Here is a 27,844-nt window from a genome sequence, read left to right as displayed (position 1 = left end):
TGGCTTCTTTTGGTCCTCTTCTCTGTTTTCATAACATTTTCTACTACAGTATATCTACAGCAATTGTGGTGACCCTGTTTTGTACAAAATGAGGCATGGTCTGTGCTCTCAGATGCTGTTACCAGTGCCTGGTGTACATAGACACAAGGCGACTTCACCCGTGTTTTTCCTTATAGGAAGATGCATGTGATCATTGGAAGTGCAGCTTCAAGCAGAATTGGTGGTGTGTGGTTGGATAGGATTATTGCTTTCTGATCTTGTAGGCCATCACACCTAACCTTGCTTTGTTAGAAATCTGTTTAGTTGTGGAAAACATAATAACTTTTGCACCTAGGTTGTTATACATACATTCTTGTTCTTGCCAGGATACCTATTTTATGGAGAGAAGTGGAGGGAATAACAGAAGGAGATGAGGATAAAATCTTAAATAAGTTTGACAGTGTCCCTGTTTCTTGCTAGATTCCACTGGATCTCAAGGTGAGGTTTTGATGAGCAGAGGAACATGCCATATCCTCTCATATTTATATATGTTAAGTGGTGCAGTTCAGGTGTGCGAAATATTGCCTCTTTACTTGATACCACAGTGCTTTGCTGGTACCCTGCTCTCACTACAGGTCAGATATCACAGGGTGGACAAGAGATGAAGTCCTAGTGTCAACCCAGGTATCTGTCTCTGATGCTGTAGGTGAAGAAACCCAGAACTACTCCAGTCAGTGAAGTGGTGTATCCCTGCCTGTGGTATTTCAGGGCTGATCACTAGGACAGGCTGGTCATTACAAGGAACAGTATTTTACTCGTGATTCCATTCTGATGGAGTGATCTGAAGCATGCTTTAACCTGTCCATCTGTCCCACTTTTTGGGTGATTGGATCTTTGTTGCCAGGTTATTCTCAGCTCATTCCATAAAAAACCCCAACAATCCATAAATCATAATAGAGATGGCCCAAATGCAAGTGTATGAGGCAGAGCTGTCCTGGAGATACCACAGCATGGATTAGAAGTGGGACAGTCTGGAAAAGACTAGCAAATATATTCTGGGAGATAAGGGATTGATTTACAAGGAAGGATTAACTGTTCAATGTGTATCTGCCAACACCGAAACTGGAAGTTTGTGAAAGATATAGTAGTTGATAGTTAAAAATATGTGGACCAAGAAAATGAAAAAATGAGAATCATTTATGATGGTGGGATGTTATGAAAGGGGTGTTATGAGGACAAGGTAAAACAAAGAGGAAACCTTTCCTGTCCAACCCAAAATAGACTTTAGTGTAGACTGCTAAAGAAAGGGCTGGAAACTCCATCACTAAAGATGCTTGATACCATGCAGGAGAAAGTCCTTGCAAATGTATTGTCATGAGTAGCCTGGCTCTGACCTATGGGGGCTGGATGACCTAATGTCTCTTCCATTTCCAGCCCTGTGCATCTATGATTAAAGTAGTTTATATAATGCAAGTGCATTTTCAATTACACTCTGCCTTCTTGCGTGGGATAGTGGTGGTGCTCAGAACTCATTATATTTGTGGCACAATTACAGCATGACTTGTAGGAAATACTGCTAGTACTTGGCCTCCCAGAGACTCTGATCTTGTTTATAAATATATGTTGGCTTTTCATAGGTACGTTATAAGACTGCAGTGCTCTTTTTTTCTGTCTTCCCCCTTACTTGGAGGCCATAAATATGGAGGAAATAATAGAAGGATAAATAGAAGGAGTAATTGATTCTGGTTCGGCAATCCAGTGAGCAGTCCCTGGTGAAAATGTAAAAGTTTATTATTGTAGATGTGTAATACACCAGGAGTCATTGTCAGCTGCTCTCTTGGACTGAGGTCTCTTTTCTGAACCAGAACAGGACATTAGCTAAAACAATAACACAGAGAAATTAAAAAGAATAGTACTGGTTTGAAGTTGGACTTTCAATGCATTTTGTGCTCTGCTGGATTTTTGTGGGGCTTATAATGCTCAGTGTTTGGAGGGATTAGTTTTTGCTTCTAATTATTTTATAATTTTGGTTCATTTTGAAATTTATGCACCATGCCAAAAGACTTTTGTGATGTGTCAAGTATCTTTGTCAGTCTGTTACAGAGCATTCAGAGTGCCATCAGAGATTTGTCAGGGTACTTCTCTTGCAGACATATTTTTAAAATACATTCCTTTTAAGAGGCTGTCTTGGAAGCAGCCACTCTTAGGTTTTAACTAAAATCTGCCAGCATCAAGTGTGACAAATGTGGTAGACACTACAAGTAATAAATGTCTTTAGGAGTGGGATGTTGAAGTCTCTGAAATGCTCAGGCACTGATTGGTCTCTGAAATTTCTCTTGGAGAAAAGGCACTTCATCCCCATTGAAGTGATGAATATTGGCGGGACTGGTCCCGTGCTTATTGGCACTTTGTAACAAACCATGGTCGAGCTGGGTTTACTTGTGATTGAAGAACGAGATTGATTTTTGTGGTTGCCATAACAATTGGATTGTTGTGTGAAAAAATGTTCGTAGCATTCACTGGAGTGAGTTGACAGCTCTAGCATGCCTGTTCCCAAATTAAAACAACTGTTTCCAGCTCTAAGAAATGGTGTCTGCGTAGCTTTTGCAAGATGGAGCTCAGCAGGGTCTTAGAAATGACCTGAAGAGCTTAAAGATTCTAAAAGTGCCTTTGCTATGCTTAATTTTAAAATGCCAGCTTTGAGCTGGAGTTAATAAGGGTAAACCAGGAGGCTGAGCTTTCACTCCCACCAGGCTATTGTATGTATTCACAGAGTGAAGAGAACGGGACAATCTAAGGAGTCCCTAGAAGAATGTAAATGCACTGCAAGTGTCTAGACATGCAGTCACTCGTACTGTAAATGTCTTAGCACTGACATGCCCAAGTTTAAAGAAGGCTTGCGCTGCCGAAACTTTAATAAACAAAATGATGGTCATTCCTATTTCACCTCCTGCTGAAGCAGTCTGGCCTTTGGAAATTGGCTGATTTGAATCTGCAAAGGATTCAGCTTGGTGCTTCAGGAGTCTTTGGATGGCTGGAGGGACTGTGGGCCTTGACGACTGCGCCTGGGGCAGGGCAGGATGTCAGTGTGTAGCCACTGAGTTGCTTGAATCTTGAATGCTGGAATTCACAGGCAGCAGGTTTCAGCCACCTTCAGGCTTCTGGTGTGTTCTTTGTTCTCTTTTTTAGTTGTTTTAGATGTGTTGGTCTTCGTGAATGTCCAGCGAATGTCCCAGGAGACTGCTTCGATCTGAAAGTTGCCCACGGGAGGGGAGTCAGAATGGGGAGGTAAATAAGGTAATTAAGTTCGGGTGCCTTAGTTGTATCAGCTTCCTGAGACAGGGAAGTGGAGAGGGAGGTGCTAATCTCTTCTCTCCAGTGACAGGACATGTGGGAATGGTTCAAAGCTGCAGCAGGGGAAGTTTAGACTGGATATTAGGAAGCATTTCTTTACCAAGAAGGTGGTCAAACACTGTAACAGGTCTCCTAGAGGGGTGGTCAGTGCCCCAGCCCTGTCAGTGTTTAAGAGGCATGTGGACAAAGCCCTTAACTACAACATGCTTTTATTTGGTCAGCCCTAAATAGGTCAGGCAGTTGGGCCAGATGATTGCTGTTGGTCCCTTCCAACTGAAGTAGTTCTATTCCATTTCATTTGGTTCCCTTCCATTTCCTTCTCTTCCAGACCCTTTGTCTGGGTTTCCTGTTGAAAGACTTTCAGTGATTCCCTGCTCAGCCCCTTCCTTAGGTGCTCTGATTTTCTTGTGAAGAATCTCTCTCTTTTTCTCTCCTGAGACTTGACAGTCTAAATTCTGCCCACAGCCTCATTCCTGAGCAGTCCAAGTTCAGACAGATGCCAAAGTCAGGGCTTCAGCCTGAGGGACTTGAGATGGTACTGGCTGCTTCGGGGACCAGGAGGAGTGGTGATCTGCATCACACAGGAGCATGGACATGGTTTGGCTGCCAGCTGACTTGTGCTTGTGGTGCCTGGGGTGAAATTCCTCCCATGCTCTGGTTCCTGAATAGCTGGGTCATACTTTGCTTCTTTAGGACTCTGCCTCCCATGAAAGGTTACATCAGCTGGTAAGGACATCTTGCTTCATGAAGGGTTTTCTGATGCTCTAGTGGGTACATGCAGTTCTCTGGACTGGTATTTCATGGTTGTTGGCATTTATTAGTGGTGAAAATCTGGGCTACAAATATCCTCTGGTGAGTTGACTCATCTGTGTGCTGCTGCTTGGGAAGATCGAGTTGCAAAGGAGGATCTGTGGGGGTGCTGCTTTGTCTACTGTGTACAAAACTGGCACTTCTCTCCAAGCAGCAAGAAAATTGCAGTTAACACCCAAGTTTTGCAACTGGCAACTGGTCATGCCAGAAACCTTGCCTCTAATAATCCTGAGCCCATGGCTTACCATCGCAATGCTTCATCCCAATGCAGGTAGCCTCCCCCTTGAGCAAAGAGTGAGCCCTGACCACTGGGATTTATCATCTCCTGGTGTTGCAAGTGTTCGTATTTTATGGCTAAACTAGCTGATATGTTTAATTCTGAACAGTTTAACTGGCAAAAATGAATATATTGTGGCAATCTTTGGGGCACCACCTGTACAGTGTTTTCTCTGCTGATTCTTGTGACTACCTTAGCATAGATGTATACATAGATGTATGTATTTGCACAAAGTAAAACAAACTGCTGTTGCAGTCCTGTGATCTGTGAACATTTTAATTACCATGACTGTAATTCCAGCTCACCAACAAACTACTTACCTTACTTCTACTGCTGCACTAGCCATTTATTATAGGTCCTGTTAAAGGTAAAAGGACTAACTGCTTTGCAGACATGCTTGTCTGCTTTAATTAGTCTTCCTGAAGCTGTGCAAAGAGCAACTGCACTTAATTAGCTTCCCTTAAATTAGGATTGATATACCAGCCTGTATAGGTTGACATTGTCATTACTGTGTAATAAACTAAGTGCTCTTTCTGTAATATTTTTTCCCCCAGGTGGTTGATTTGCAAGATGAGAGCAAAGCTCAGACAGATCCAGCTTTAGTAGTGCCCTTGTCACTGCCTTGGAGCTAGAGGTGGCTTGGCCAGTGCTGCTGGGGGCTGGCAGGGTCTGGTCAGTGTGGGTGGCTCCTGCTTTCTTGACTCTTGCTTTCAAGTCCACCGAGGTCAGTGTGAGGCGTTCCCCCAATCCTCCCAAAGTCTTGCAGGCATTGCCTTGCTCTGGTGCTTGAAACCTCTAAAATAAGGAGAAGGGAAGAAAGATTTTGTTCTTCCATCGGTGGAAACTCCATGCCAGAGCAAGTTCACCTCTACAAACCTGCATTAAACATCTGTTTTGCATGAAGAGGGTCCTGTAAAAAATGGAAGTTTCCACAATGAAATGTTTGGGGGTTTTTTTGACCAGTGCTGGTTCTTAAAGGCACATACTTATCTCCAGTCCTTTCCAGCATGAAGACCAGAAAATCTCTTAATTCTTTATGTCTCTATCTCTTAAACCATTTTCTTTTAACCAAATTGTATGTTGGAACAAGTGGACTTAGATCATCTCATTACTTTTACGAAGTATGTTTTGATAATTTGAAGTGAATAAACCAGGTTTTTTTTAGGTGTGATGGCAATGAGAGATGCTTCCTTTGAGGCCTTGAAAGAAGGGAGAGAGGGGGATGATCAAGCTCCTTAACCCACAAGGTCACCTTGGTGGCCCTGCAGCAGCTGGAGACACTGCTGATTTGTGTATACCCGTAGTCAGTCAATGCACATGTGTGTGCATGTAGCTGTGGATTTAAGTAACACCTTTGTCAGCAGGTGCATGAAACATTCTGTCCCTTGTGGTTTAATCAAAAAACTTGCTGCAGGCTGGTCTTGTTACTGGTTACAGTCAGAAATGCAGTCTGATCTCTCTGAGATCCCTTGTGCCACAGCCTTTGGGGCATTGCACAGCCAGACAGTATGGTCAGGGCAGGAATCTGAACAACTTCTTCCTCTTCACAGGGCAGATTTGCCACATAGCTGAGAGCAGTGTTGTTTCTTCACCCAGATGGTTTTTGTCAGATGCCTCCAGGGTCCTCCCAGAGGTGTGGGCAGGGTTGGCTGGTGTAGGTGCCAAGGGAGGGGACAATTTGTAGAGCAGGGGCAGGCTGTGCTGCCTACACCCAGCCTTTTCTCCCCTTGCTTCCACTGCATTGCCTGATTCTCCAGGATGAGAGACAGCTCTCTGTGGCATCCTGGAGATAAAAGTGATACCACTAGGCCTGGAGGAAAAGCAGGAGGAGATAGCTGAGAATGTGAGACTGTGCCCTGGAGGAGCAAGTGTGCAGAGTGCTGCCCTCAGGCTCAGAGCTGCAGACCCATCACTCCATGAATCCCACAAGCCAGCCCTTGTTCCAGTGGCCATCTGAAACTTCTTCAGTAATAAAAACTGGAAACCAGAAATATAATTAATCACACTTAATAATGTTGTTACTGGTGAGCCAAATTCACTCAGAAACTTTCATCTAGGTGTAGGCCTGTGTGCCAGGATTATCTCACTGCTGTGGACTTGGAGCTCTGCTTTGAGGTTGGCTTCTCTTGTCCCATTGACTACCTGGCCATCGGCTCTGCAGCACTTCTGCAGTATCCTTATGCCAAGGAGTATCATTCCATGTTTTACTTGCTCAGTGACTTTCTTACCTCACCTTGTAGTCTGTGCCCAGAATAAACTGCCTGTGACAAGCTACAAGTCCAACTCCCTTGAATAGTTCTAAAGGAGAAGCAGATCTGAGCCTGGTGGTTAAACATACCCAAGCTGGTGCGAAATGCTAAATCAGAATTTGGACCCCACTTCATCTTTGCATCTGTGAGTTTATGTATCTCAGATGTCTGCAAGCTGTGTCTGTGCCAACCATTCCTGTGCTGAGAGACAGCTCAGAGCCAGCCAGCACATCCCCAAGGGCAGCAGGCTGAACACAAAGGGAGGCTGGGGCTGGCCCACCAGCCTTACAGGTTTAGACTCTCTGAACTGGGACCACCATTAGCCTCTGCAGTAGACTTGACTGGCCAAACACATCTCAGCAAATCAGCCCCTTAGTCGCTACCGCTGTATAAATGTGGCAAAACATTTGGCACCCCTGTATTTCTGCTCACTTCTATTTAGGGCACGCTGCAAATATGCACTTTGTTGAAACCAATCTGCTAATTTTTTAGCTGCCTGGAGCTACAATTGGCAATGGGTGGCAGATGCTTGTGGTGGCAAGCCCTGAACATCTGGGATAAGCTCTGTATTCCCCTGACACAGGAACCCACATTCTCTTTGAAGCAGCTCTTAGCCTTTTTTCTTGCTCACTTGCTAGATAAAGCAAGCCATTCATGTCCATTCAGTTGACTCTCTTAAATGAAGTAACTTAAAGATTAACTGGATGTGGCTGGGTGGGGCCCTTTATACCCTGTGTGTTAGTGGGACCTGGTGTAAATACATGCAGGCTGGCACATGTGCATATCCCATACTGTTTGTAGTAGAGTAGTGTCTATCTGCATATGTACAGCTCCCTAAAGAGAGTTGCACGATGCCTTGGAGTGGTGTTATCCTGAAATTCCATCCTTAGGTGGCATTTTAAGGAATATGTATTTTTGGAGGTAAGGTTGCTTGCAAACCTTTAAAATTTGGTTGATTTCTAGTGCTGGCACCAACAGATCAAAGTCCCGGTGTAGTTGAAAGATTTTATATCTTCCAGTGTCACAGTCTCTTAATTTGTTTAGATGCATGCAAAGGATCAGAAACTAACGTGCATCTGGAGATTAAGGCAGCTTTGCTATCCAGTCTGAAAGCCAGCATATTCCGAAAGATTTTCGAAGTCTCAGAAGTGCTTTACTGATTTTTATGTCTTTGAAAATCTCTATTTAGTGTGCCTGGTGGAATTACATAAATACATGCTGCCAGCTGTCTGACACCAGCAGATACCACCCAGAGCATTTCAGTAATGAAGTGGTAGATCTGCAAAGTTGGGGGCGTTGCTCTCACTGAGAGAGCACCCATACAAAAAGACTAAGACTTTCTAATTCCATGTATACTTGTTCCTTTAAGAATTTGCTGTCATTTTTCCTGTCCCACCTCTCCTACCCCTGCAGTAATACCAGTGGTTATGCTGTAAGGAAAATAGCGTGTGTTCTCATTATACATCTCTAGAAGGGAGTTGCCATCGTGATATGAGTCTTTCTGTGGCAAAGAGAAAAGAAGAAAAGCAGTGGTCTGATCTCTTCTGTGGCAGCCTCAGCCTATACCATTGTGCTTGGGGATCCTTTAACTAGGGAGGGGCTGAACTTATCCTAAAAGTTAAGATAAAAGCAAAATAAACCAGCAAACCCATTACTTTACTGACCTTATTGCTCTTCAGCTCTGGTCCTGCATTCCTCACAGTGCTTGTGAGAACTCTGCTATAGTCCAGAGGTCTGGGAAAGAAGTTGCTGTAAGACAGCCTGGGTTCAAGGGAGGCCCTGAAGCAGGATTTTAGGGAGTTTTATTTGTTGAGTGCTTCAGATTTTGTGTCTCACTGGTGCCAGGCTCTGCTCTATGAAACATGATGGTTCCTGAGTCAGATGCTTTATTTATCCCATCTGTGTGGCCCTAGACCATATCTGTGGTCCAACTTGGTGTGTTCCCAGTGTTCCTGCCACCCATTGCTACAGGACATACATATGTGAGCCTTCCAGGGCAGGGCTGCATATTCCACGTGCCACCTGCTACAGCACATGCAAAAGGATGTTCAGCTTTTCCTGAGCACCAGGTTGATTTGTAAGATTTAATGAGCTGATTTGGAGCTTGTCCTTTCTATAACCTGCTTTTCCCTTTGATGCGTAATTGGCAGTGTAGGTTTTATAAAGTCCTGCAGCTCCTGGGTGTCTTTACTGGGAGCAAAACTCTCACTCAGTTTTGTCACATTCAGCTTGGTTTGTATGTGTTTCAGTGCCTCTGCTCTGTGCTAGCTGTGCTCACGGAGTGTCAGATGGTGTGACATCTACTCTTTGGCATGAGCATGAGGGTTATTTGTGTTCCATTTAACTTTGCAATTAGGAACAATCTATTTTTACTCTAGCTGCAAGGCATCTAGACTTTTTCTTGCTTGTTTCTTTGGAGTGAACTGATGGGCTAAATTGTTTAGTTTTTGTGGAGGAATATCTGTAATGAAATGAAAGCTACTAAGAGCAAGCAGTTAAACCAAAAAGAAAAATGAAAAGATACCCAAGGAGATTCACTTGTCTAAACCATTTTTTTAAAAATAGATTAGATTTAGAATTCGGATTAGACTGGAAGATGTTTCAACAGTCTTCTGAAAACGTGGTTGTTGTGGTCTGGATATCTCTGATGGGCTCTGTGTTTTGATACCTTCTTCATGACTGGGAGATAAATTTTCCTTTTCTTCTTTTTTTCTTTGGATAGGAAAGAATGCATTTTCACCATCGACCCATCAACTGCCAGAGATCTTGATGATGCTTTGTCCTGTAAACAACTCCCTGACGGTATGAGATATATTTTACAAAATACTTCTGAATACAGTGTTTGTATTCAGCTGTTGACACACTTGTATCTATAATTTGTCCTGAAGTATTCTTTGCCAAATATAAGTAGAGTAATAACCTAGTTCTTCTCCTGTTGGTTTAATTGCTTGTTTTTAGAAATCTTAGAGCAGACGTCTTCAAGCTGCACTCAGTCTTGGTGTCAGAAAATGCAGAGCCATGGTGTTTTGCATAATCAGAGCTGTAATTTGATTTGAGCAGATCTCAGCTGTCTCCTGTCATTATGGGAGTTACAGCTGAATAGCTAATACACCACTCCTGCAGGCTAAAGTCGAGTGGAACTTTGACCTTGTGTACGCAGTCCATGGGTAAAGGAATCCAGTTTTTTGAAGGTCACTGGCTGAATTGTTTTTTGGTGTTTATGGGATGCTGGGAATTGTCAGATGAGCACAGTGTGCCTTATAAGTTGTGTTTTTCTTCTCATTGCCTTTTGAGCTTTCTCTTCTGCCTTATTTGTCCTTTTACTATGCTGTAAGCCAACAGAACAGAAAGTAAAGCTCTAGAAGCCAAATCTTGATGATTATGACCAAAGGAACTTCTCTCTTGTAAGCTTATTTTGCCATCCAAGCTCTGCTCACTTAGTTTGATAAGATCCAGTAACAGGCTTGGTTAGAAATATTTCTTGATTAGATTAGCCTATCCACCCCTAATAATGAAGATAAAGTGGTTTTTTTTTGGTGTGAGTTTAGTTTTTCTTGCTCTTGCTTATCACCACAATACGATGACATCCAAGACATAATTTCCATTTTTTTGAGTTGATTTCATCCTGTGCAGTGTGGCCAATGAATTGTAATGTCATTTAGACCCAAGTATAGAGTACTATAACAGTGCTATAAAATGGATAAAACAAGCAGAGGTGAAAGAAAATTTGAGGCCAATAAAATTAATTGTACTGTACAATAGCAGTTTTGAGACAAGATTAAGAAAAAATTGCTGTTCTGTTTCACAGAAAATTGAAACAGTCTTTCTGGGAGATCCTAGGCTGAACTCTGTTCTCCCTCTTTCCACTTTGTCATCTGAATTACTATAGGTTTATGACCGTGTTGTGATCCCACCGGTCTTCAGATCCAAAGTGTTGGAACTCTGGCTTCTGAGCATTTACTGCTCACATACACGTGGGTTTTAGATGCTGCAGGAACCTTTCACTGAGCTGGTTTGTGGTGCATACATCTGCACTGTTCTCTTATCCATAAGCCATTTGGAGAAAGTGTTCAAAGAAAGTATCAGTGTGAACAAGAACTCTTCACTGCCAGAATTCTTCAAAGCCATTGCAGGGCTGTCACTCGTGTTTGGGGCTTATGGGTATATGTGGTGATGAGGGATGTGGCTACCCTTGAAGTCTCCCTTGTCTTTCCAACTCGAGCAGAGGAGAAAAGAGGCAGACAAGTGAATGCACCCACTGGTGGCTGTCCCATCCAAAAGCCTTGTATCATTTTCCATGAAGCATTAGCTGGTAGCCTGCTTGCAGGAGCCCTTGTGCCAGATCTCTGCCTTTTGTCTGGAGCCCTGCATCCTCCCACAGGCTCGTTTCACCCAGTAAGAAGATGCTCTGAGCTGGAGCCTTCTTTAAGAGTGACCTCATCTCTGCCTGTCCTGGGCATCGTGTGCTCAGCCTCTCCTTTCAGCCTGTGATTTGCTGTGAGAGTGGCCACACTCCATCACCACCTCAGCCTTTGGCTAAGGAAATTGAAATTCACTCTCTGGAAAAGCCACTTTTGATGCTGGTGAATCCCAGGGACCAGGTTTTAAATCAGTGTGGAAAGAATGACCATGGAAATACCTTTTTATTTTGAAGTCTGTGGTGTTTATTCTGAGGAAACCTTGTGGCTCAGAAGGCAGTACAGGCAGGAAAACAGGTTGTGATGGTCTTTGGTGCAGTTATGATCCATTCAGGGGGGAGCTGAGGAGTGGAGTGGGAGTGACTGCATCCTTCACACAGGCATGGTGGCTGGCTGGCCGGCCGGCCAGCTCAGCCCAGGTCCCTGAGCAGGCAGAGGAAGGAAATCTCAGTGCATCAGAAACCTGTGCATCGGTGTTGGTTTAAAACATGAGAGATCTCTGAGGCAGAGATGCCCAGTCTGGTAGCTGGATCATCCCCATTTGTAAGGCTCCTGATGTCATACAAGGAGATACCTGCAGAGTCTTTATAGTGAAAATGAGTAATAACAGCAACTAGGAACTGTACTGATGGACTGTCATCCTTTATCCTCTCAATGTGCTGCTGTTTGAGGCACAAACTTGATGCAGCATTTCATGGACCTTTTCCTCAGCCTACTGTGGTTTGGTATTGAAATGCTAAAACCCAAAGGTTAAATTTTTTAAATACTTCCTGATCTGAAGAACTCAATTGTAACATTATTTTGCAAGCCTCCTATAAGGGGTATCTGTTTCACATGCAGTTGGCAGTATAAGCTGTATTTTGTGCCCATTTCTAAGGTGTCACCTTAGAGATACAGCTGCAGAGCTTGTTGTCCAAGAGACCAGGTGTTGGGTCCTCAGCCAGGGTGTGAGCATCACATAGTCTCTGTTCCTAGCAGGAGAAAGTAACAGAAATGTGTGTATTCGTATTACCTGACACACACTCTTTATTGCAGTCCTTATTTTGCATCCCAATGGGGAATTTAGAGATCGTTCCATCAAACTGTCCCTGGATGGGACTGGGCTCTGTCTAGCTGGGGACATGCTTCTCTTCAGTTTCTGGCACGGGGGAATTCGGCCTGCAGACCTGCAGCTGACAAAAGGCACCCAGATCCATCTTGTATCACAAGTTCCCAGGACATTTTCTTGCATGCAAATTGAATTTCTGTGGACTTGTTACTTTTTTGTCCTGGTGTGAACTGAGTGCCTTGCTCAGTGATTTTCAGTCTGTGGTCCATGGGCTCTTATGTAGGGTACTGTTATAAGTCCATGAAATGTGGCTGGTAAAAGCAGGGGTAATAAGTCCATCATCAGATGTAAAATTTTCTAAGATACCTGTACTTTGACTTAAAATTCTTCAGGAATTTGTAAACTTAGACTGGTCCAAAACCAGTGCTGGGAGTCCTTTGGGGTCACTTCTTTGTGTTCACTTGCTTGCAAAGCTATGGCTGTTCCCAGCTCTTCAGTGTTCAGGAGAGCCCCTATGGGAACCTCAATCTTGTGCTTAATAGAGACTTTTGACATGTTTTGGAGGTACCCTGTGAACTTTTGGCTCTAAAAGTTGCTATGATAGCTGCAATTATTATGAGAAAGAGCTGTTTTAGAAGTTAAGAGCGTGTCCGGGTCTGGCAAGGCTGAATCTCTCAGGAGGGGAAAGTTGTGTTAAGAGTTAACACAGCTTTTATTCCAAATGTAAACGTGGTTACAAGAAATTATGATTTTTTCCATCTCTTTTGCCCATATGTAAAACACTTTAAAAAAGCCTACCAAAAAATCCCAACGTGAGCAAACCGCATATCTTGGCATCCTCATGATGTCAGGAGATCTCCAAAAATCAACAGAGAATGCAGAACCCAATTCAGAATTCTCTGTTGGTGTATAGCACACTGAATTTCTACAAAAAGCACACTCATTGTCCACATTTCTTCTATCAGACAACTAAATCAGGGCATTTCAGAAGATTTTGGAGAATGAAATTGTCTTCAAGCATTCATTGCTAATTTATTCAAGACTGTGACAGTTTCTTTTCCTTGAAGGATCTTGGGCAACAAGCAGAGAAATAAGGAACTATCTTTGCACCTTTGTGGAGTTTCAAGCCTTCTCAGTGTGATCCTTATCAGATCTGGTCAATGGATGGAGGACTCACCCGTGCTACATCCTCAGTAAAGGATGGAAAGGAATTTTTTTACCAAAGTAGTTCATAAATCTATCATGAAGAACTACTCAGTAGCAGAGTGTCACTAGCAAAGCATGGGATGGCTGTGGGAAGAGCTGTATTTTTAATGGAACTCACAGTAAGATATTGCAGCAGTTGGAAACTTTTCCAGGGATATATGTTTTAAGTGGGCCAGTCTGGTTTTGAGAGGATTTTATATTGGAGTCTGTTTCTGATTAACGGCCGTGCTCCTCGTTATTGTTTAATGATAGCAGTAGGGAGGTGAGCTTGCTGTTCACATTTGTGAGTGTATATTTTAAAAGAGATCAGCTCCAATAAAGAAGGAAAATAGGGTTATTTATGTAACAGCTGCAGAAATATGAACAAACTGTACTCCATTTAGATGATTCAGCATGACCTTGGAGTAAAAGATGGCTCTGGCCTGCACCTAGTTTCTACAGCTTTTGTAGAGCTCTTTCAGGGTAGCTTGAGGTTTTAAACAAGTTCATTTCAGTCAATGCTCTTTTGTGATCCTTTCTGCACGTCTTCTAGCAAATTGCTGCAGCCAGGAAGGCGCAGCAGACCCATTCTCGGGTTGTATGGATGTTGAGAAAACAGCTGTACTGTTTTCAAGCCTGAATGCTTTCACCCAGGGTGCAGAGGTTTAAAGATTTATTCTGGTCTCAGCATGGCAGGTGACCTGCATGTCCCAGTGATACCAGGCACATTTCTCACACTAGCCAAACCTCTTCTGGGAATTACCTGCCCAGTGGTGCTTGTATTTCTGGTAATGCACACTACTGATGCAGTTGTGTTTGAAGGCTGCTTACTGGTAGGAATAGAAATGGAATTCAACACATTTCAAGGCAGACAATTCCTTCTAGTGAAAGGTCAGGCCATGATGGGAAAAGATGCAGCAGAAATTATGGGGATGTATTTCTGAGGGGTTGTCTTTTGATGCTGATCTCAGAGCAGAGCTTTGGGCTGTACTGACGGAGCTTCTGTACATCTTTTATGTGTATATTGATAACTACCATGGTTCTCACTTGTGTTTTTCTTTAATACCTACATTCTTACAGTCTTTTACAAAGTAATTCAAGTTAAAGTAATTTACATCTTTTTTTAGGTGGAACTGTTGTACTGCAGAATAGAAATATATTCTACAGACTGTTTGCCCTGGTTTCCATGTCCTTAGTGACACTGGTTGTCTGCCTTTTGGAGTGAGGCCATAAATAGATACAATCATTGACTCTTCCCAGTGTTTGCCCAGTGACCTAAACAAATGAGGCTTCTGCAGTGTGCAGCCCCCTGTTTTTCTCTGTTTCCCTTAAATCCATTCAACCTGTTGGTGAATTTTAATCAAATGTACCTGAGGGAAATGGGATAAAAACATCAAAAACATAGTGTTTCTGTAAGTGTCATGAAAATGAGGTGTAAGCAAAGAAGAGAGCTTTTCTTAGTGACCCAAATCTGAGAAGAGTGCAGCATGACCTTTCTGCTTAGCACAAAGTTCCTTGTGGGCTGCTGTTTTTGAAAACAGATCTGCAGAGAGTCAGATCTCTTTTCAAGGACCCTATTTCACACATTTTGGTAAAGCTAACTAATGTTTTGCCAAATGTTGATAAAATTCTCCCTTGTCCAGTGCAGGCCCCCAGGCTCTGGGGCTGCTTTTCTTAGACCTGGACAGCTTAGTAGACATCCCCTGGTGTGTGAGCTCCAGAATCTTGTGCTTGAAAAACACCTGTAGAGCCCTGGTAGCCCCAAGATATTCTCTGCCATCTCAGGTGACCATCTGGTCTTCCTCTCCTTTGACCTGCATTTTTTCCTGATGTAGGTTGCAAACACTTGGCATGTTTTAATTTCACAAAGTTCTGTGCACATATATTTTGCTTTTTAAGACATAAATATTCCCTCTTTTATTCAACTTTGTCCCCCTGGCTGCTTAAGGACTGCAGGGTGAAATTTGCTCTAGCAAAACCTGGTATAAGACCCTTCAGCTAATCCCTTAAGTCCCTGCAGGACAGAGTATCAGGAGAGTTTGTAACTGGAGTCTTGCTGTGCAGACTTGCTTAAGATAAACACTGAGGAATGAACTAGTGTTGGATCAAAAGTTACTTTTGAAATGAGTATGGACTTATGAATCAAAAATAATTTATGAAATTACTATGCTTCCTTCTTTGTAAGCTATTTAAGCTGAACAGACATCATACCTGGAGAGAAAATGACAGAAACACATTGACATAGGAGTCAAATGTCAAATGATCAGAAACTGCAATTCGCTTAGATTTATTGCAGGAGTCAAATATGGGAAAAATAAGATTTACAAGGAGTGGGACTGTGTGTAACATTTAGTCAAATTTTACTTTAGTATCAGACATAATTAGCTCATCTCTCCTGTTACCTGCTGTTTAATCTGGGGATGTTTTGTTGTGTCACTAGGAGAGAGAAAAAGACATATTGCAGTGATTAAAAAGAGGTACATATTCTTTCTTCCTATTGAGGGCTTGTGGTTGCAGATTCATTGAAATATGCAAAATGCTCTCAGATCTCTGCCAGATCCAGATCCCTGCTGTGCCCCACAGTGGGCTCCTGTGTAATGCTGGGAACTGCAGCGTGTACAGTTTTTTTATTTTGTCTTTTCTTTTAAGGTAACATGGGGTTGTGTGCGGAAACACACATCACTTCCAATTTCCAAGTGCAGGGTCGAATGGAATCAGAGGGCTGAATTGAGTCAGCTTTTCTCCACCAAACATCTCTCTTGAAATTGGTGGGACAAATTGATGATGTGGGGCTCCCCTCAGTTCCACTGGGAACAGGGCAGGTTCCAAACTGCCGGTGGCTGAAAGGGAAATAGACTGAACCAAATTCCCAGACAAGTACATTAAACTGGTTGTTAAGGTACTGGGATAATTAAGGAAGTTTGGATTTAGTTAGAGCATTGATTGCTGGAACTTAATTTGTTAAAATGTTTTTTGCATATATTTGAAAGCTACTTGTGAAAAGGCTGATTAAAAGCTTGATAATGCAGGATTTGTGATCGGTAGTTCGTATTTATTGTGCTGGATTTTTATATCAGGTATAAGTATTTTGTAAATATTTCATCCTTATCCCAAAAGCTTTTTTAAAAGTTTTTACCAGTATGCAAAGAAAGCTGTGTGGCAAAGAGACACGGGATTAAAACAAAATAAAAGGTGTATTGTGTGTGAAGGACTAAGGTAACAAAGACTGTGGCTGCATGGCTGCAGAACATGCAAACAGATGTGCAAATACCAGTAGAATTACTCATAAAAGTGAGTTTACTTTTCTGCAGAGAGGAGAGATGCTCTGGGCAAAGTCGCCTTCTGGATCGTTTCAGTTCATAAATTCAGGACCTGGGACAATTCCCCAAAGATTTAGAGGCGCGAGATTTTGTGTCCTGGAGGATCTCACTGATATTTGTGGATACAAGCTTAGAAAAAGAGAGTGTCTGATTGTGTACTGAAGAAAAATAAAGCAAATACCTTTAAGGAGCTGGGTAATGGAAAGAGGATCCAGAAATTCATGTACAAATGAATCTAAAAGCACTTTGCCTAGGATTTCTGTTAATGAGAAAGGACCCCAGGGACCAGGAGAGTCTTTGGAGAAGAACCACAATTCATAGGAGATGACCAGATAGACCTAGAGAGAGCAGGACTTTTCAGTGAATATAGCAAATAAGAGTCAGAGGATACGTGAGGAAGATAAACTTTGAAGGAGTACAAATAGCTGGGAGTACGTTCCCAGGTGGTTATCTTCAGTCATATGTTCTGTTACATGTAGGCAACCAAGGAGTTACTGCTGTATGTAGTCTTTATTATCAACTTTTTGAAATGGCAAGATCCCTCAGAATCACTGGGTTATTGTTTTAACTTGTTATTTATTGCGATGCAGGGTTTCAGAACCCAGATGAACAGGAAAAACATCTTACACTGTAATTCACTACAGTATTTCTTGATAGTTGACTATTATGCTAGTTACACAAAAAGAGAAAAACCAGGTGTAGATGGAAATGTTTTAGAAATCTTTCCAAAAATAAACAAGAGTTGGATGGCTAAAAGTGAAATCTCAGCGGCTTCCTTCTGTTTCCAAAGAAGTTGAAATGTCAAGGCTGTTCTATGGAGTACATTGTATGTGTTTGGCCTAGTGCTACATCCCAAGGTCTCTTTGAATGCCTGGGAATGCTCACTCAGCCTTGGATTGCTGTGTATAGTAGAGATATCACAAAAGGGACTGACCTAGCAGTAGAGAGAGGCTGGTCCCTTCCTACTCTAAACCTTCATTTCAGGAACAGGATGACATCCTACACCCAAAAATACTGTAATTCATCTTGAAAGTTGCTGGGTGTCACTTCCCATCTCTTTAAATTCAAAGACTGCTGATTTCCTGATAGAGCCTCTCGAATCAGTCTTGGAATATAAACAATTGATGACGTGAATACCAGAAATTGTCCTTTTACCTTCATCATGTTGGCTGCAAACCTCACTGCTAAGAGGCTGCTGGGAGAGAGAGCTCAGAACAGTCTGCCTTGGTAACTCTTCCCCACCAGCAGAGGTTGCTTTCTGAGCCAGGAATCTGAGTCATAGCAGCCCAGCCGTTGCCTCTGTGTCCTGCTTGACATCTTGTCTTGATGGATGGTGGAAGATCAATCCTCCAAGTGTTGAATTTGAGTCTGCATGGCAAAGATTCATGTTAGGTCTAAGTTGTAAGTAGTCATCTAGAGGTTCTCCCAGACATGACCATATAGTAAGTAATGGCATTCAGTGGATAAATCTGATGTGTTTGAGGTTTGTAGCTCCTCTTAAGTTGCTCATTACGCTTGAGTCTTGCGAAGAAACCGATAGAGTTTACTATACCTCCAAGTGGAACTTGCTGTTTTGGCACCTCACAAGGTCTGCTAGGCACTCGTGCAGGCACAGAGGAAACCAGCTCTGCTGTGATCCTCTGCAGTGTAAGCAGGTGCCAGCACAGGAATGGGGACAAAACCTGCATGGGCAGAAGGTGGGATGCAGGCATTGCTGCATAAGGAACCACTGTGTCTGGTCTCAGTCTTCCAATGGACACCTTTGATATATCAAAGAAATGTCATGTTCCCTTTGTTTTCCATCATTATACTGTCTGTCCCCAGCTGTTCTGTGCTCTGTCCTGATTTTTACTATTAAAATACTTTGCCCTGCTTTCATCTGTGTTCTTCTGCTTGTATATTGCTCAGCAGTGTGAAAAAATCCTTATTCAGTGTGCTTATTCTGTTGGATATCGTTGCCTGTGTCCTTCAGTCTGCAGTTAAGTGTTTTATCTTGTACATGCTGTGTGAATTCTGTCTTCAGTATTTAATGTTTTTCCCTCAGGAGAATTCCTTCCTTGCGTAAATATCCAACTTAATGGTGCAGTAGTACCACTTGCACAGAAGAGCTCTTTCATTCTTTTCCAGAGTTATTGCATCAGGTTTTAAGGTAGTTTTCAGGACAGGTGTAGGTAGTAGGTGCCTTCTGGGTGGCAGCGTCTTCTGTCACAAGGTGATGAAGAGCTGATGCGAGTTCGCTCAGGACAGGAAACTCATTGTGTTACTCCGCCTCAGTGATGCAATATGATCTGTGAGGTCTGGAGACCTGATTGATGCCAGCATAGTTGTCTCCAGCTCATGGGAGTTTAGAAGTTGGGAGAACACCACCAGCACAAAGATCTACCCCATGTTCCCATGGGAGGATTGGCCTTCCTACTCTCCTGAGAGCCTGAGAGTGACTCATGCTGACCAAGAGCCATCTCTGAGCATCCCCTTCAGATGTAGGGGCTGTCACCTTTCCTGCAGGGGCTTGTGCTGATTTGTGTGTAAAACTCAGGGTTCTGTAATGCACAGCACAGGAAGTGCCGCCTTATGAAGGTGTCCTGGCTTTGTTTTGAGGTATAAAAGGTGGCTTTTAAATTCTATTAAGTGGTTTTGGGACGTTGCTGGATTTATTAGCTGCTGCAGACAAAAATTTTATGCAATTCACATGAAAGACCTGCTTTCAGCATTTAATTTAGTAATAGATGTAGTCTCCTCATAATTCTGAAACTATTTTAAGAATTGCTGATGGCTCACGGAAAACTCTAGAAAATACTTCTGCTTTTCATCTTCACTTGTCCTTTGTTGCATTCAATGAACAGATGAGTCTTGTTTTGGACCTCATCTAGAGCCAGTCCCAAATTGGTTTGTAAAATTGTAGTTGTCTCAGTAACATTCAGTTGATGTGAGAGACAAAAATGGCCAAAGGTCAGGGTAGCTGACAAGAGTAAAACAGTGCTTTAAGAGTCACGTTGTTCTGGATTTTAGAATCATTGGTGTCCAACACTGACCTTTTAACTTAAAGAAAAAAAGAAGAAAGTAACAAAAACCCTGTTATGCTTTATTTTTGTGAAAAACTGAATATTTTTTGATTCTCTTAGAACTGCTGAAAGTATCACTTTGCACTGTCACCATTCCTGTCAGTGGTTTCTCAGATACTTCTGGAAGTTGAGGAAGTACCTAGACTTTTGATATGGGGAGAGTTAATATTTAGAGGTGTTTTGGGGTTTATTTTTCTCCCTTCTCTTGTGATCTCATGCTGTTTCTCAGCTTGGAGTAACTGGGGCCAATCTCTGTTCTGCTCGTGTTGAGGATTTGGTCCATCTCCCAGCTCCTGAGTTTGAGCAGTTAAATAAGAAAAGTCACAGCTTTTATCATCAGCCCAGTTCCTTAAGGAGACGATTAAGATTGAAGGTATTAATTGTGATTTAAGAAGGAAAGCAAAAGCCCAGACCCAGCCAGCACTTTCACAGTCTGGTGCTGGCACGCTGCGTGTGCCATCTCCCTCTCTTTGCCATGTGAATGTTGAGGGCCTGACCGTGGCCACCTCTCTGGGTGCTACAGATCCCCAAAAAGGTGACCAAGCGTAGTTCAAAGAAGAACTGAAATTTCTTGAAACCTTGGCCAGGCTGCTCCTGATGGTCTCAAAATCTCTCTATGGCTGGTGGGTGAAGTGGGTTGTTTCTGTGGGACATTTTTCACGCAAACCAGTGGCAGAGAGGTTTGGTAGTATTGTAGCATTTTTTGGATTGTTACCCTTTAAAGATGCTTGTTGTTTGTTTGGGCAGACAGTTTTTCCTTTTTGAAGTTGTTGCAACATTTATTAAGTGGATGAAAATGTTTGGATGGGAAAGTTGCTGCTCTGTGCCCTGGGGACTTATCCTGCTCTTGAGGTACAGGATCTGATCCTTTTGCCAGAGTCTTCTTTTGAGGTTATGTGAAGTAAGAGACCTTTAGAGAAGGAAAAAGCTATTACTTGCTCAGAAAAAGGGTGCAATTAGTTGCATTTCAGTTGGCTAAAGGGCCATCATGTGATAATTTAAAAAATTTGGTTTCTTGGTAAACAAGTTAATGGATTTATGCTCAGTTGCACCGAGTCTTCAAAAAGCAAAATGGCCCTAGGGCACACAAGTAAAATCTAAGCACTTTCCTTATTATTTTAAAATAAATAAAACACACTGTTTGATTTTTTGAACAACAGTTTGGCTTTCTTTGGTGGAAGAGTAACCTCAGCTGAGAATTAAAGCCACCCACCTTTGTCTTCAGGCTCCAGAACAGACAAATAACTTGTTCTTTTTGTGGTTCCACTTTTATTTTTTATTAAACTCTTCTCCTCCACTTCTCGATCTTGCACTTTCTTTGCTTTCCCACTTGCTCTTTTCTCCTCACCAGTCATTCTTTTTTCTCTCTTTTCTTCTCTCTCTATCCCAAGATGGTCACTTCTGTAACTCTTGAGCTGTAGATGTTCATACACATGCCAAAGAGAAGCAGAAATATTTGGGTCAGGTCCTCTGTTTAAAGGTGTGTGTTAAAGGTCTGTGACGGCCCCTACCTGGTTCCAGCAGCTTCCCCAAGTCTTGGTGCCAATTTCTGCTTCAGTGCAACTTACATTACTTTTATGTCCACCCCTTTATGGTCTGCAGCCCCTCTGGCTGTCCCTTCTGTAACTGGGACCCTTTGTGGCAGACACTGTCCTCCCCCTTGATGAAGACCCATGGTCTTCTGTAGCACTGCCAATAGCAGCAAAACGTGCATGTAGGCTAAAGGCCTCATTTCTCTCTCTTTATGCAAGTTTTTCATACTTTTGCAAGGTACTAAATATTGCTTAGCAGATAAGAGCAACAGCATGATACCCCCAGGGCTTTGGAATGGGAAAGAGCTGTAATTATTTGCTGCAAGAGTTGGGTCTAAACAGGGAACAGCTTGGGACTGCCTTGAACTGCTGGCAGCAGGTGGGTAGTTGGCTATTTTCTGGATAGAGCAAACACTTTGCAATTTGCTTTGAACTCTTCTGTATCTCACTGAAGGGTGAAGACAGTGTGGGAGACAGAGGTTAATACAAAAACCCCTGGTATTTGATTTTAAGTTGACTTAACACGTTTGCTCATGTTTGACTTCCTTCCTAAGAATGATGATGCTTGAAGATGAGATGGAAAAAAACAGGAGTGTGTCTGCATGGTAGAGAAATACTTTCTGATGTTTTATCCTTGAAGAGCTGCACTTTTAAGTTATATGGCCCTAAAATTCTTCACTGAAGACAGGGAAGAGGGATTTGCTTCCTCTGTGTTCCCTCACATACTGTTCAAATGCATTCAATTCAACTTTCTAATTCCAGGGGCAAATGCTTGATGTGGCCTGCTGGGTTGGCAGTTCTTATGAAGCATTTACAGGCTGAAAATGCCTTTTCCTTCTCTTCCAGCTCCTTCTTACTAATCCCTTTTTGTTTGTAATTTTTTCAATAAAGAAGGAGAGAAGTTCTCTGAACTATTTTGTCATAGAGAATGAGATCATCAGCAAAAAAATGAAAAAAAAAAAAAAGGAACAGCTTGTTCTTTGTTCTTCTGCAAGGTGTCACTGCTCTCCTTTGATTTTAGCATCATATCAATGCACACGAGATTTTGGAGTGGGTTCAAACAAGCCAGATCCTCAGCTCAAGGAGCCAAATCTTCTCCAAAACAACCGTGTGTCCGTCGTGCTGGGGGAGACCTGCCTTTCATGGCTCTGTCACTTGGTGAGCTCTGAGAGGGGATTCAGGCTTCCAGAAAGCTGGCAAGACACAGGTCCATTCTGTTCTGCCATTCTCACAGCCAGATGATGGTAAATAAAAAGCTAAATTGTCCTCTCTGCATGTGGCATCACAACTGTGTTGTTTGCAGTAAGATGACAACAAATCCCATCCTGCTGGCACAGAGCACTGGCCCAAGAGGAGCTTGGGTGGCTGAGTGCCCAGCCCTTTCCCTTTCTACTTGCAGATCTCAGGAGAGCTCCTCATTGCAAAAGGCCTCTTCACTGGGTTTTGCAATGCCATGGTGTAATTTCAGACAATGCTCTTGTCTCCCATCTGTCTCTGTCACCACATCTCTGTAGTTTCAGAGAAAAGCTAATAGGGTTCAGCTGGTTAACAAAACATGCCTTGCTCGATTCTAAACTGCGTTCCCTGTTGCTAAACATCTCCCAAGAGCAGCTTTGCAGTGGTAGAGTTTGAATGGCACGACAGTTTTGCACCCACTTTCAGATGAAATTATTTTAAATGTAAGAGTCCCAGAGATCCTGAGTGAAAGAAGCCATCCAAGTGCCTTCAGCATTTTTCATTGCAATAGATGCTCCCTGCAGCTCTTGCTTTAATAGCAGCATATGAGTCTGGCTTAATCTCCTGTACATTTTTATGTAAATTCCTTTTAAAAAACCCTAACCTTAAACTGGTAGCGTATACCTAGCTTAAGGGATTGTTGTGCAGCCTTAACTTCTCTGTAAGACAATTCGGGATGAAACAAATCTGTGGTTTGTGAAAGTACTTGTTTCTCTAAGAAATTTAGGATATAAATAGTCTGTCACAATGGAGAGCTACATGGCAAGGTTTGAAGCCTCGCTTTGCTGGAAAAGTAGATTTTTTCATCAGAATGGAGGTCAGGTAGACCATGTGCAGTAGCCTATGGTGTGTGGTCCATGTGGTGTCCACCCTTTACCCCTTTCCTCTGATCTCTTTGACAAGACTTTTTTATTCCATGACTGCTGGTTAAATTCTCTTTTCCTTTTAGGCCCACTTCTTCTCTCTTTTTTTTTTTTTTCCTTGGGAAATAACATGAGACTTACGATGTGAAATGTTCCTTTTGTGACTTTGTCATAAAAATTAATGAGACTAGAAAAACAGTTTGTGGACCTGAAACAGAATTCTAGTGAATAGTATTTCCCTACCTACAATGCTCTTTCACTTTAATTAGCAAATAAACCAGGAGAAAGCAGCAGGAAGGTATTTCTGTGCAGGCTTAGGCTGGTATTTTGTCTAGCACATTCAAAAGCAATGATTTGAGAGAAATCAGACTGGTTGATCACTGTGCTGTATCTTCAAGTTTTCTTGGTCTGAATATTTTGGGGGTGAGGGAGATAGGGTGATTCATACATGAGCAAGACAAACCCAAGAGCTGCCAGTTTGCATTATGTCAATGTATGTAAGAAAATATTTTGATAGAATTTCCATTAAAAGTTCAAAAGCAAGGGGCTCAAGCTGACCCCAGCTTTTAGAAGCTCTGGTGGGAAACCTGAATGAAATTTAACTCTACTCAGCGTGTTTTCATTGGCTGACTCCATGTTTTATTATCTAATGCAGTGAGATCTTTCTTGGTTTGTCGATTTTCTATCGAGGACAAAAAGTTCATGTATGTAACAGTGCACATATTGAATTAAAGTGCGATTAAAGGCATGATGTAATGACCCCCTCTCCTTTTCCTTTAGTCAATATTTGCCTGCAGGGTCAATACATTACAATATTGACTTCAAAGTATTCAATATTTTTTTACCTTCTGAGTGTGTTGGCTTCGAGTGTCTGTAATATTAAACCTGTTGGTTGAACTGTTGGTCTAAGACTTACTGTCTAAGTAGTTTCAGGCTTGGATGCCTAATCCATGTAGAGCAGCTTTCAAGGCATGTGATAATATCACAACACAGCTGTAGGCAGCTTTCTGAGGTGAACCATTTAACCTGCAGTCTTTGCTCCCAGCTTCCTGACGAGTAGTGGAATTTGTCCCATGGTGTGCGATGGGACTATTGCCTTCTCTCCCTGCTGCCATCACATTTAGTCTCTGCAGGCCCTTCCAGTGACTGGAGGTTATGTGGGCACATCTAAACCCTGGCCCTCCTCCCTTCCCTGTGCATTTCTGCTGCCGTTACATCTGTACTCTGTCAAGTGCACAAAAGCTGCTCAAAAAGCAAGATTAAGCTTTATGTACTCACAGTGCTGTGCAAACATGGCTTAATAAAATTAAAATCGTTATGAAGTCAGGCAGTTGTGCAGGGTGGGCTGGTGCTCATTTCCCTGGGTTCCCAGCTGGGGCACAGTGGGCTGGGTGGCTCCCCCTAGTACAAAGCTGAACCTTCTTATGCTTTCTCTTCATCTGTTACCACTCCCACTCTGCTGAAATCCTGTGCTGGTATCCATCAGAAGGGCACACAGGCACATGTACTGCTTAATGACAACAGCTACGAACCATTTATCCTTCAAAAACGTGACACTCGGGAGAAGGGCTTTGATCATGTTCTTTGTGAGGTGTATAAATAAATAGGATTTTCACCAGCGTGGGATCTTATTACTTTGTCTCTTTAAAAAAATTAAGGAAAGAAGAAATATTTATAGATACTGAGAGGTTAGTGAATTCCTCTAAAGAACCAAGTGTTATAATTAGGAACCCACTGCACTTAGAACTATGCTACAAATAAGCACCTCAAATCCAGCCTAGGCCTTCCAGAGAAAACAAAGGTCAATAGGCTGCTTTGAGGATTAGCACACCAGAATTTCTTGGACCCAGGTACTAATTACTTCCAAAGCTGAGTATGATCACTACTTCCAAATCCGAATTACTGCCAAAACCTCATGATAAACCTCAGTAGTACTTCTCTCTAGCCTAACTTTTGACTTAAGATGCTTTTAAACTGGACTCTAATTAAAGGATAAAAAGCCAAATCTGAAGGAAAGGCAGGGTAACAGTGGAAATATTTTTCTAGTGGGAAGCTGCACTTCTGCATAGCCTGATCCAGAGTCATTGAAGACTTCCCATGTCCCCAGCAGCAATCTGGGCTCAACCAGGGTGAAGTGGGAGCAAGTGCAGTTCTGAGAACCCAAAAGCATGTGTGACTGACTGCTCCATACTGGGGAAATAGGATCCTGCATTGCCTGTGTGCTTGTGAGGTGAGGTCCCATCTTTCTTTCATGCTGTTGACTGACAGCAAAGGGATGAAGACTTGGCTCAGTATTACAAGCTTCTAGTTGCAGAGACTTATCCACGTGGTTTTGAAGGGTTTTCACATTTCCACTGTGCTTGAGGATTCGCTCCTGTCTATATTCCATCGTATGTTGTAGCCACAGCAGTGGTGAATCTGAGAGCGTCCTGAGAGACCATGGTTTTCATCCCAGGTGGAAGAAGTGGAAAGAAGTATCAGTTTTGTGTGATTTTGGCATAAAGCAAAAAGGTTGCACTAGCACTGGGGGAGGGGGAGAGGAGGCAGAGTTAAATATGTCAGTGGTTCATTTCTACTCACAGCCTACTGACTTGTGCAATTCCAGGGAACTTGGAAGTGGGAGTCCACATCGCGGATGTGAGCTACTTCGTACTGGAAGAAACAGCACTGGATAAAGTAGCGAGTGAAAGGGCCACCAGTGTCTATCTGGTGCAGAAGGTAAGGACAGCTTTTCCTTTGTCTGTCTGATGATTGTGCCTTCCATTTACCAGAAATTCATTTTCAAGGTTCGTTTTGAGATGCTAGTGATCAAAATCCGGCTGTTATTGCAGGACACCTACAAAAATGATTAAGTTGATGGAAACACAGAAGCTGACATAGCTGCTCACTGTCTTGGCACTTATGGAGAGAGCACAGGGTGGAGCAGTAGCTTGTGACCCTGTGTCTGTGGTCAGGGAGTGCCCCATGTGTGCCAGGGCTCACCAGCTCAGTGCTGACCTGAGCCAAGCCTGACACACCTGAGCTGGCTCCTCTGCTTTGCTCTTGGGGGCTTCAAATTGGCAGATATGGAGGGTTTTGTCTTTGGTGCAAGAGTCCAACTAATCCCTCCCAGAAGTGGATTTGTGTCAGAGTAGGATGTAAAAGACCCTTAAAAACAAATACCTTGAGGTAAAACTAAAGGTTCACACTCTTATTGTATGTGGATATCCCAAATAATGGAGGAATGGTGTTCCTTCATCATGCAATGAAAAGATGCTTGAAATTACACAGATTCTAGCTTATCAGAATCAAATATTAAGCTCAGGTTTAAAGTTGACTTCTAAACTTTAAAGATGAACAGGTTCAGGTTTAACACTGTTGGACAGAAAACATGTAGGTTTTGTCTGTGGCTGTCTCATTTTCAGTTGAATGTGCAGAAGCTCTTCGTAGCCCATCAGATAGCACTGGCACTGAGTGTGTAGGGAAGCTGGAAAACTTGGCTGTCAGTGTCCTGTGTCGTCTTGAGGCATCAGCTGCGTGAAGAGGAGTGTTGAAGCAGTCTCATGGGGCAGATTAATCTGCCTCTCCCCACACTCCCAGTTAATCAGGCTGAAGTCCTTGTCTCCACAGCCCCTTCTGGAATGACAGGACATCTTTTCTATAATAAATAGACACATCCTACTTGCTACTTAGGATTAGGAGTGATTCTTTCCATCCCTTCCCTTCCTGGATGTTTTCAGGGTTGTTATCCGGGGAGGTTTTTGTAATGATGCTTATTCCAGTAGCTTCCTGTGTCCTCTCCACACTTTCTGGATGATAAAATGATTTATGTTACACTAGTGAAATCAAATTAATGGTTTGATATCAAGCTGTTAACCTTTAGTAGCTGTTCCATAGCTGTCTTTGGGTAGAAGCAGCAAGACACAGCTTTGGGGGTCTCAGGGAGTCTGGTGGGTTTCAGCTCCCTGTGGAACTGCCATGACAGGAATGCCGAAGTGTCCCCGCTGGGTCAGTGGTAGTGACACCAACAGCACACAGCTGCTGTGTGCTGGGAGACCCCTGTTCTCTGTGCCTTGCTGTTCTCCAGGAGTGGGAAGCAATGTGTATCTCATGGAAACAGCAGTTCTGGCACCAGTCTTCCCAATCCTACAGTCTCTCCAGTGATAAGCCCTTGGCTTTTGCTGTGTTCTGCTTCCCCCTCTGACAGATGACTCAGTGATGGGAGATGTGGGCTGGCCTAGGGGGGGTGTCACTGGAGGCAGCAAAGCTGTGCTCCGGGTGGATGTTGTGGCAGTATTTCCAAGTCAAAATACTGTGCTTTGAGGGAATGTGATCCTTTTAGTCAAGGGAGAAGGAAGATTTTTTATAAAGAAAGGAGACATTTTTCATGAAAATCTAGTTGAATGCAGAATTTTCTTTCAAATGGAATTTTCTTTCAAAGCGCCTTTTCCCCCCAGCACTGCCAGTCCTGTGCAATGCCAACATAAGTTACCTGCTGCCCCTAATCTTCAATTCACCTTCAACTACTGTGG

General features: G+C 42.8%; 1 protein-coding gene across 3 annotated transcripts in view; it reads left to right on the top strand.

Annotated features, from left to right (window-relative positions):
- Nucleotides 1-27,844, top strand: part of DIS3L2 (DIS3 like 3'-5' exoribonuclease 2) — a 184,637-nt gene that overhangs the window by 85,029 nt on the left and 71,764 nt on the right. For all 3 annotated transcript variants that reach the window (XM_039556845.1, XM_039556846.1, XM_019284708.3), the window contains exons 11-12: nucleotides 9,392-9,471; nucleotides 25,939-26,051. In XM_039556845.1, the coding sequence (XP_039412779.1) occupies nucleotides 9,392-9,471; nucleotides 25,939-26,051 (193 nt within the window). The remainder of the gene's footprint in view (nucleotides 1-9,391; nucleotides 9,472-25,938; nucleotides 26,052-27,844) is intronic.

Source organism: Corvus cornix, chromosome 9, assembly GCF_000738735.6.
Source record: "Corvus cornix cornix isolate S_Up_H32 chromosome 9, ASM73873v5, whole genome shotgun sequence".
Classification (NCBI taxonomy): Eukaryota; Metazoa; Chordata; class Aves; order Passeriformes; family Corvidae; genus Corvus; species Corvus cornix.
Note: the sequence above shows the minus strand (reverse complement) of the source record. Positions and strands in the feature narration are given on the sequence as shown.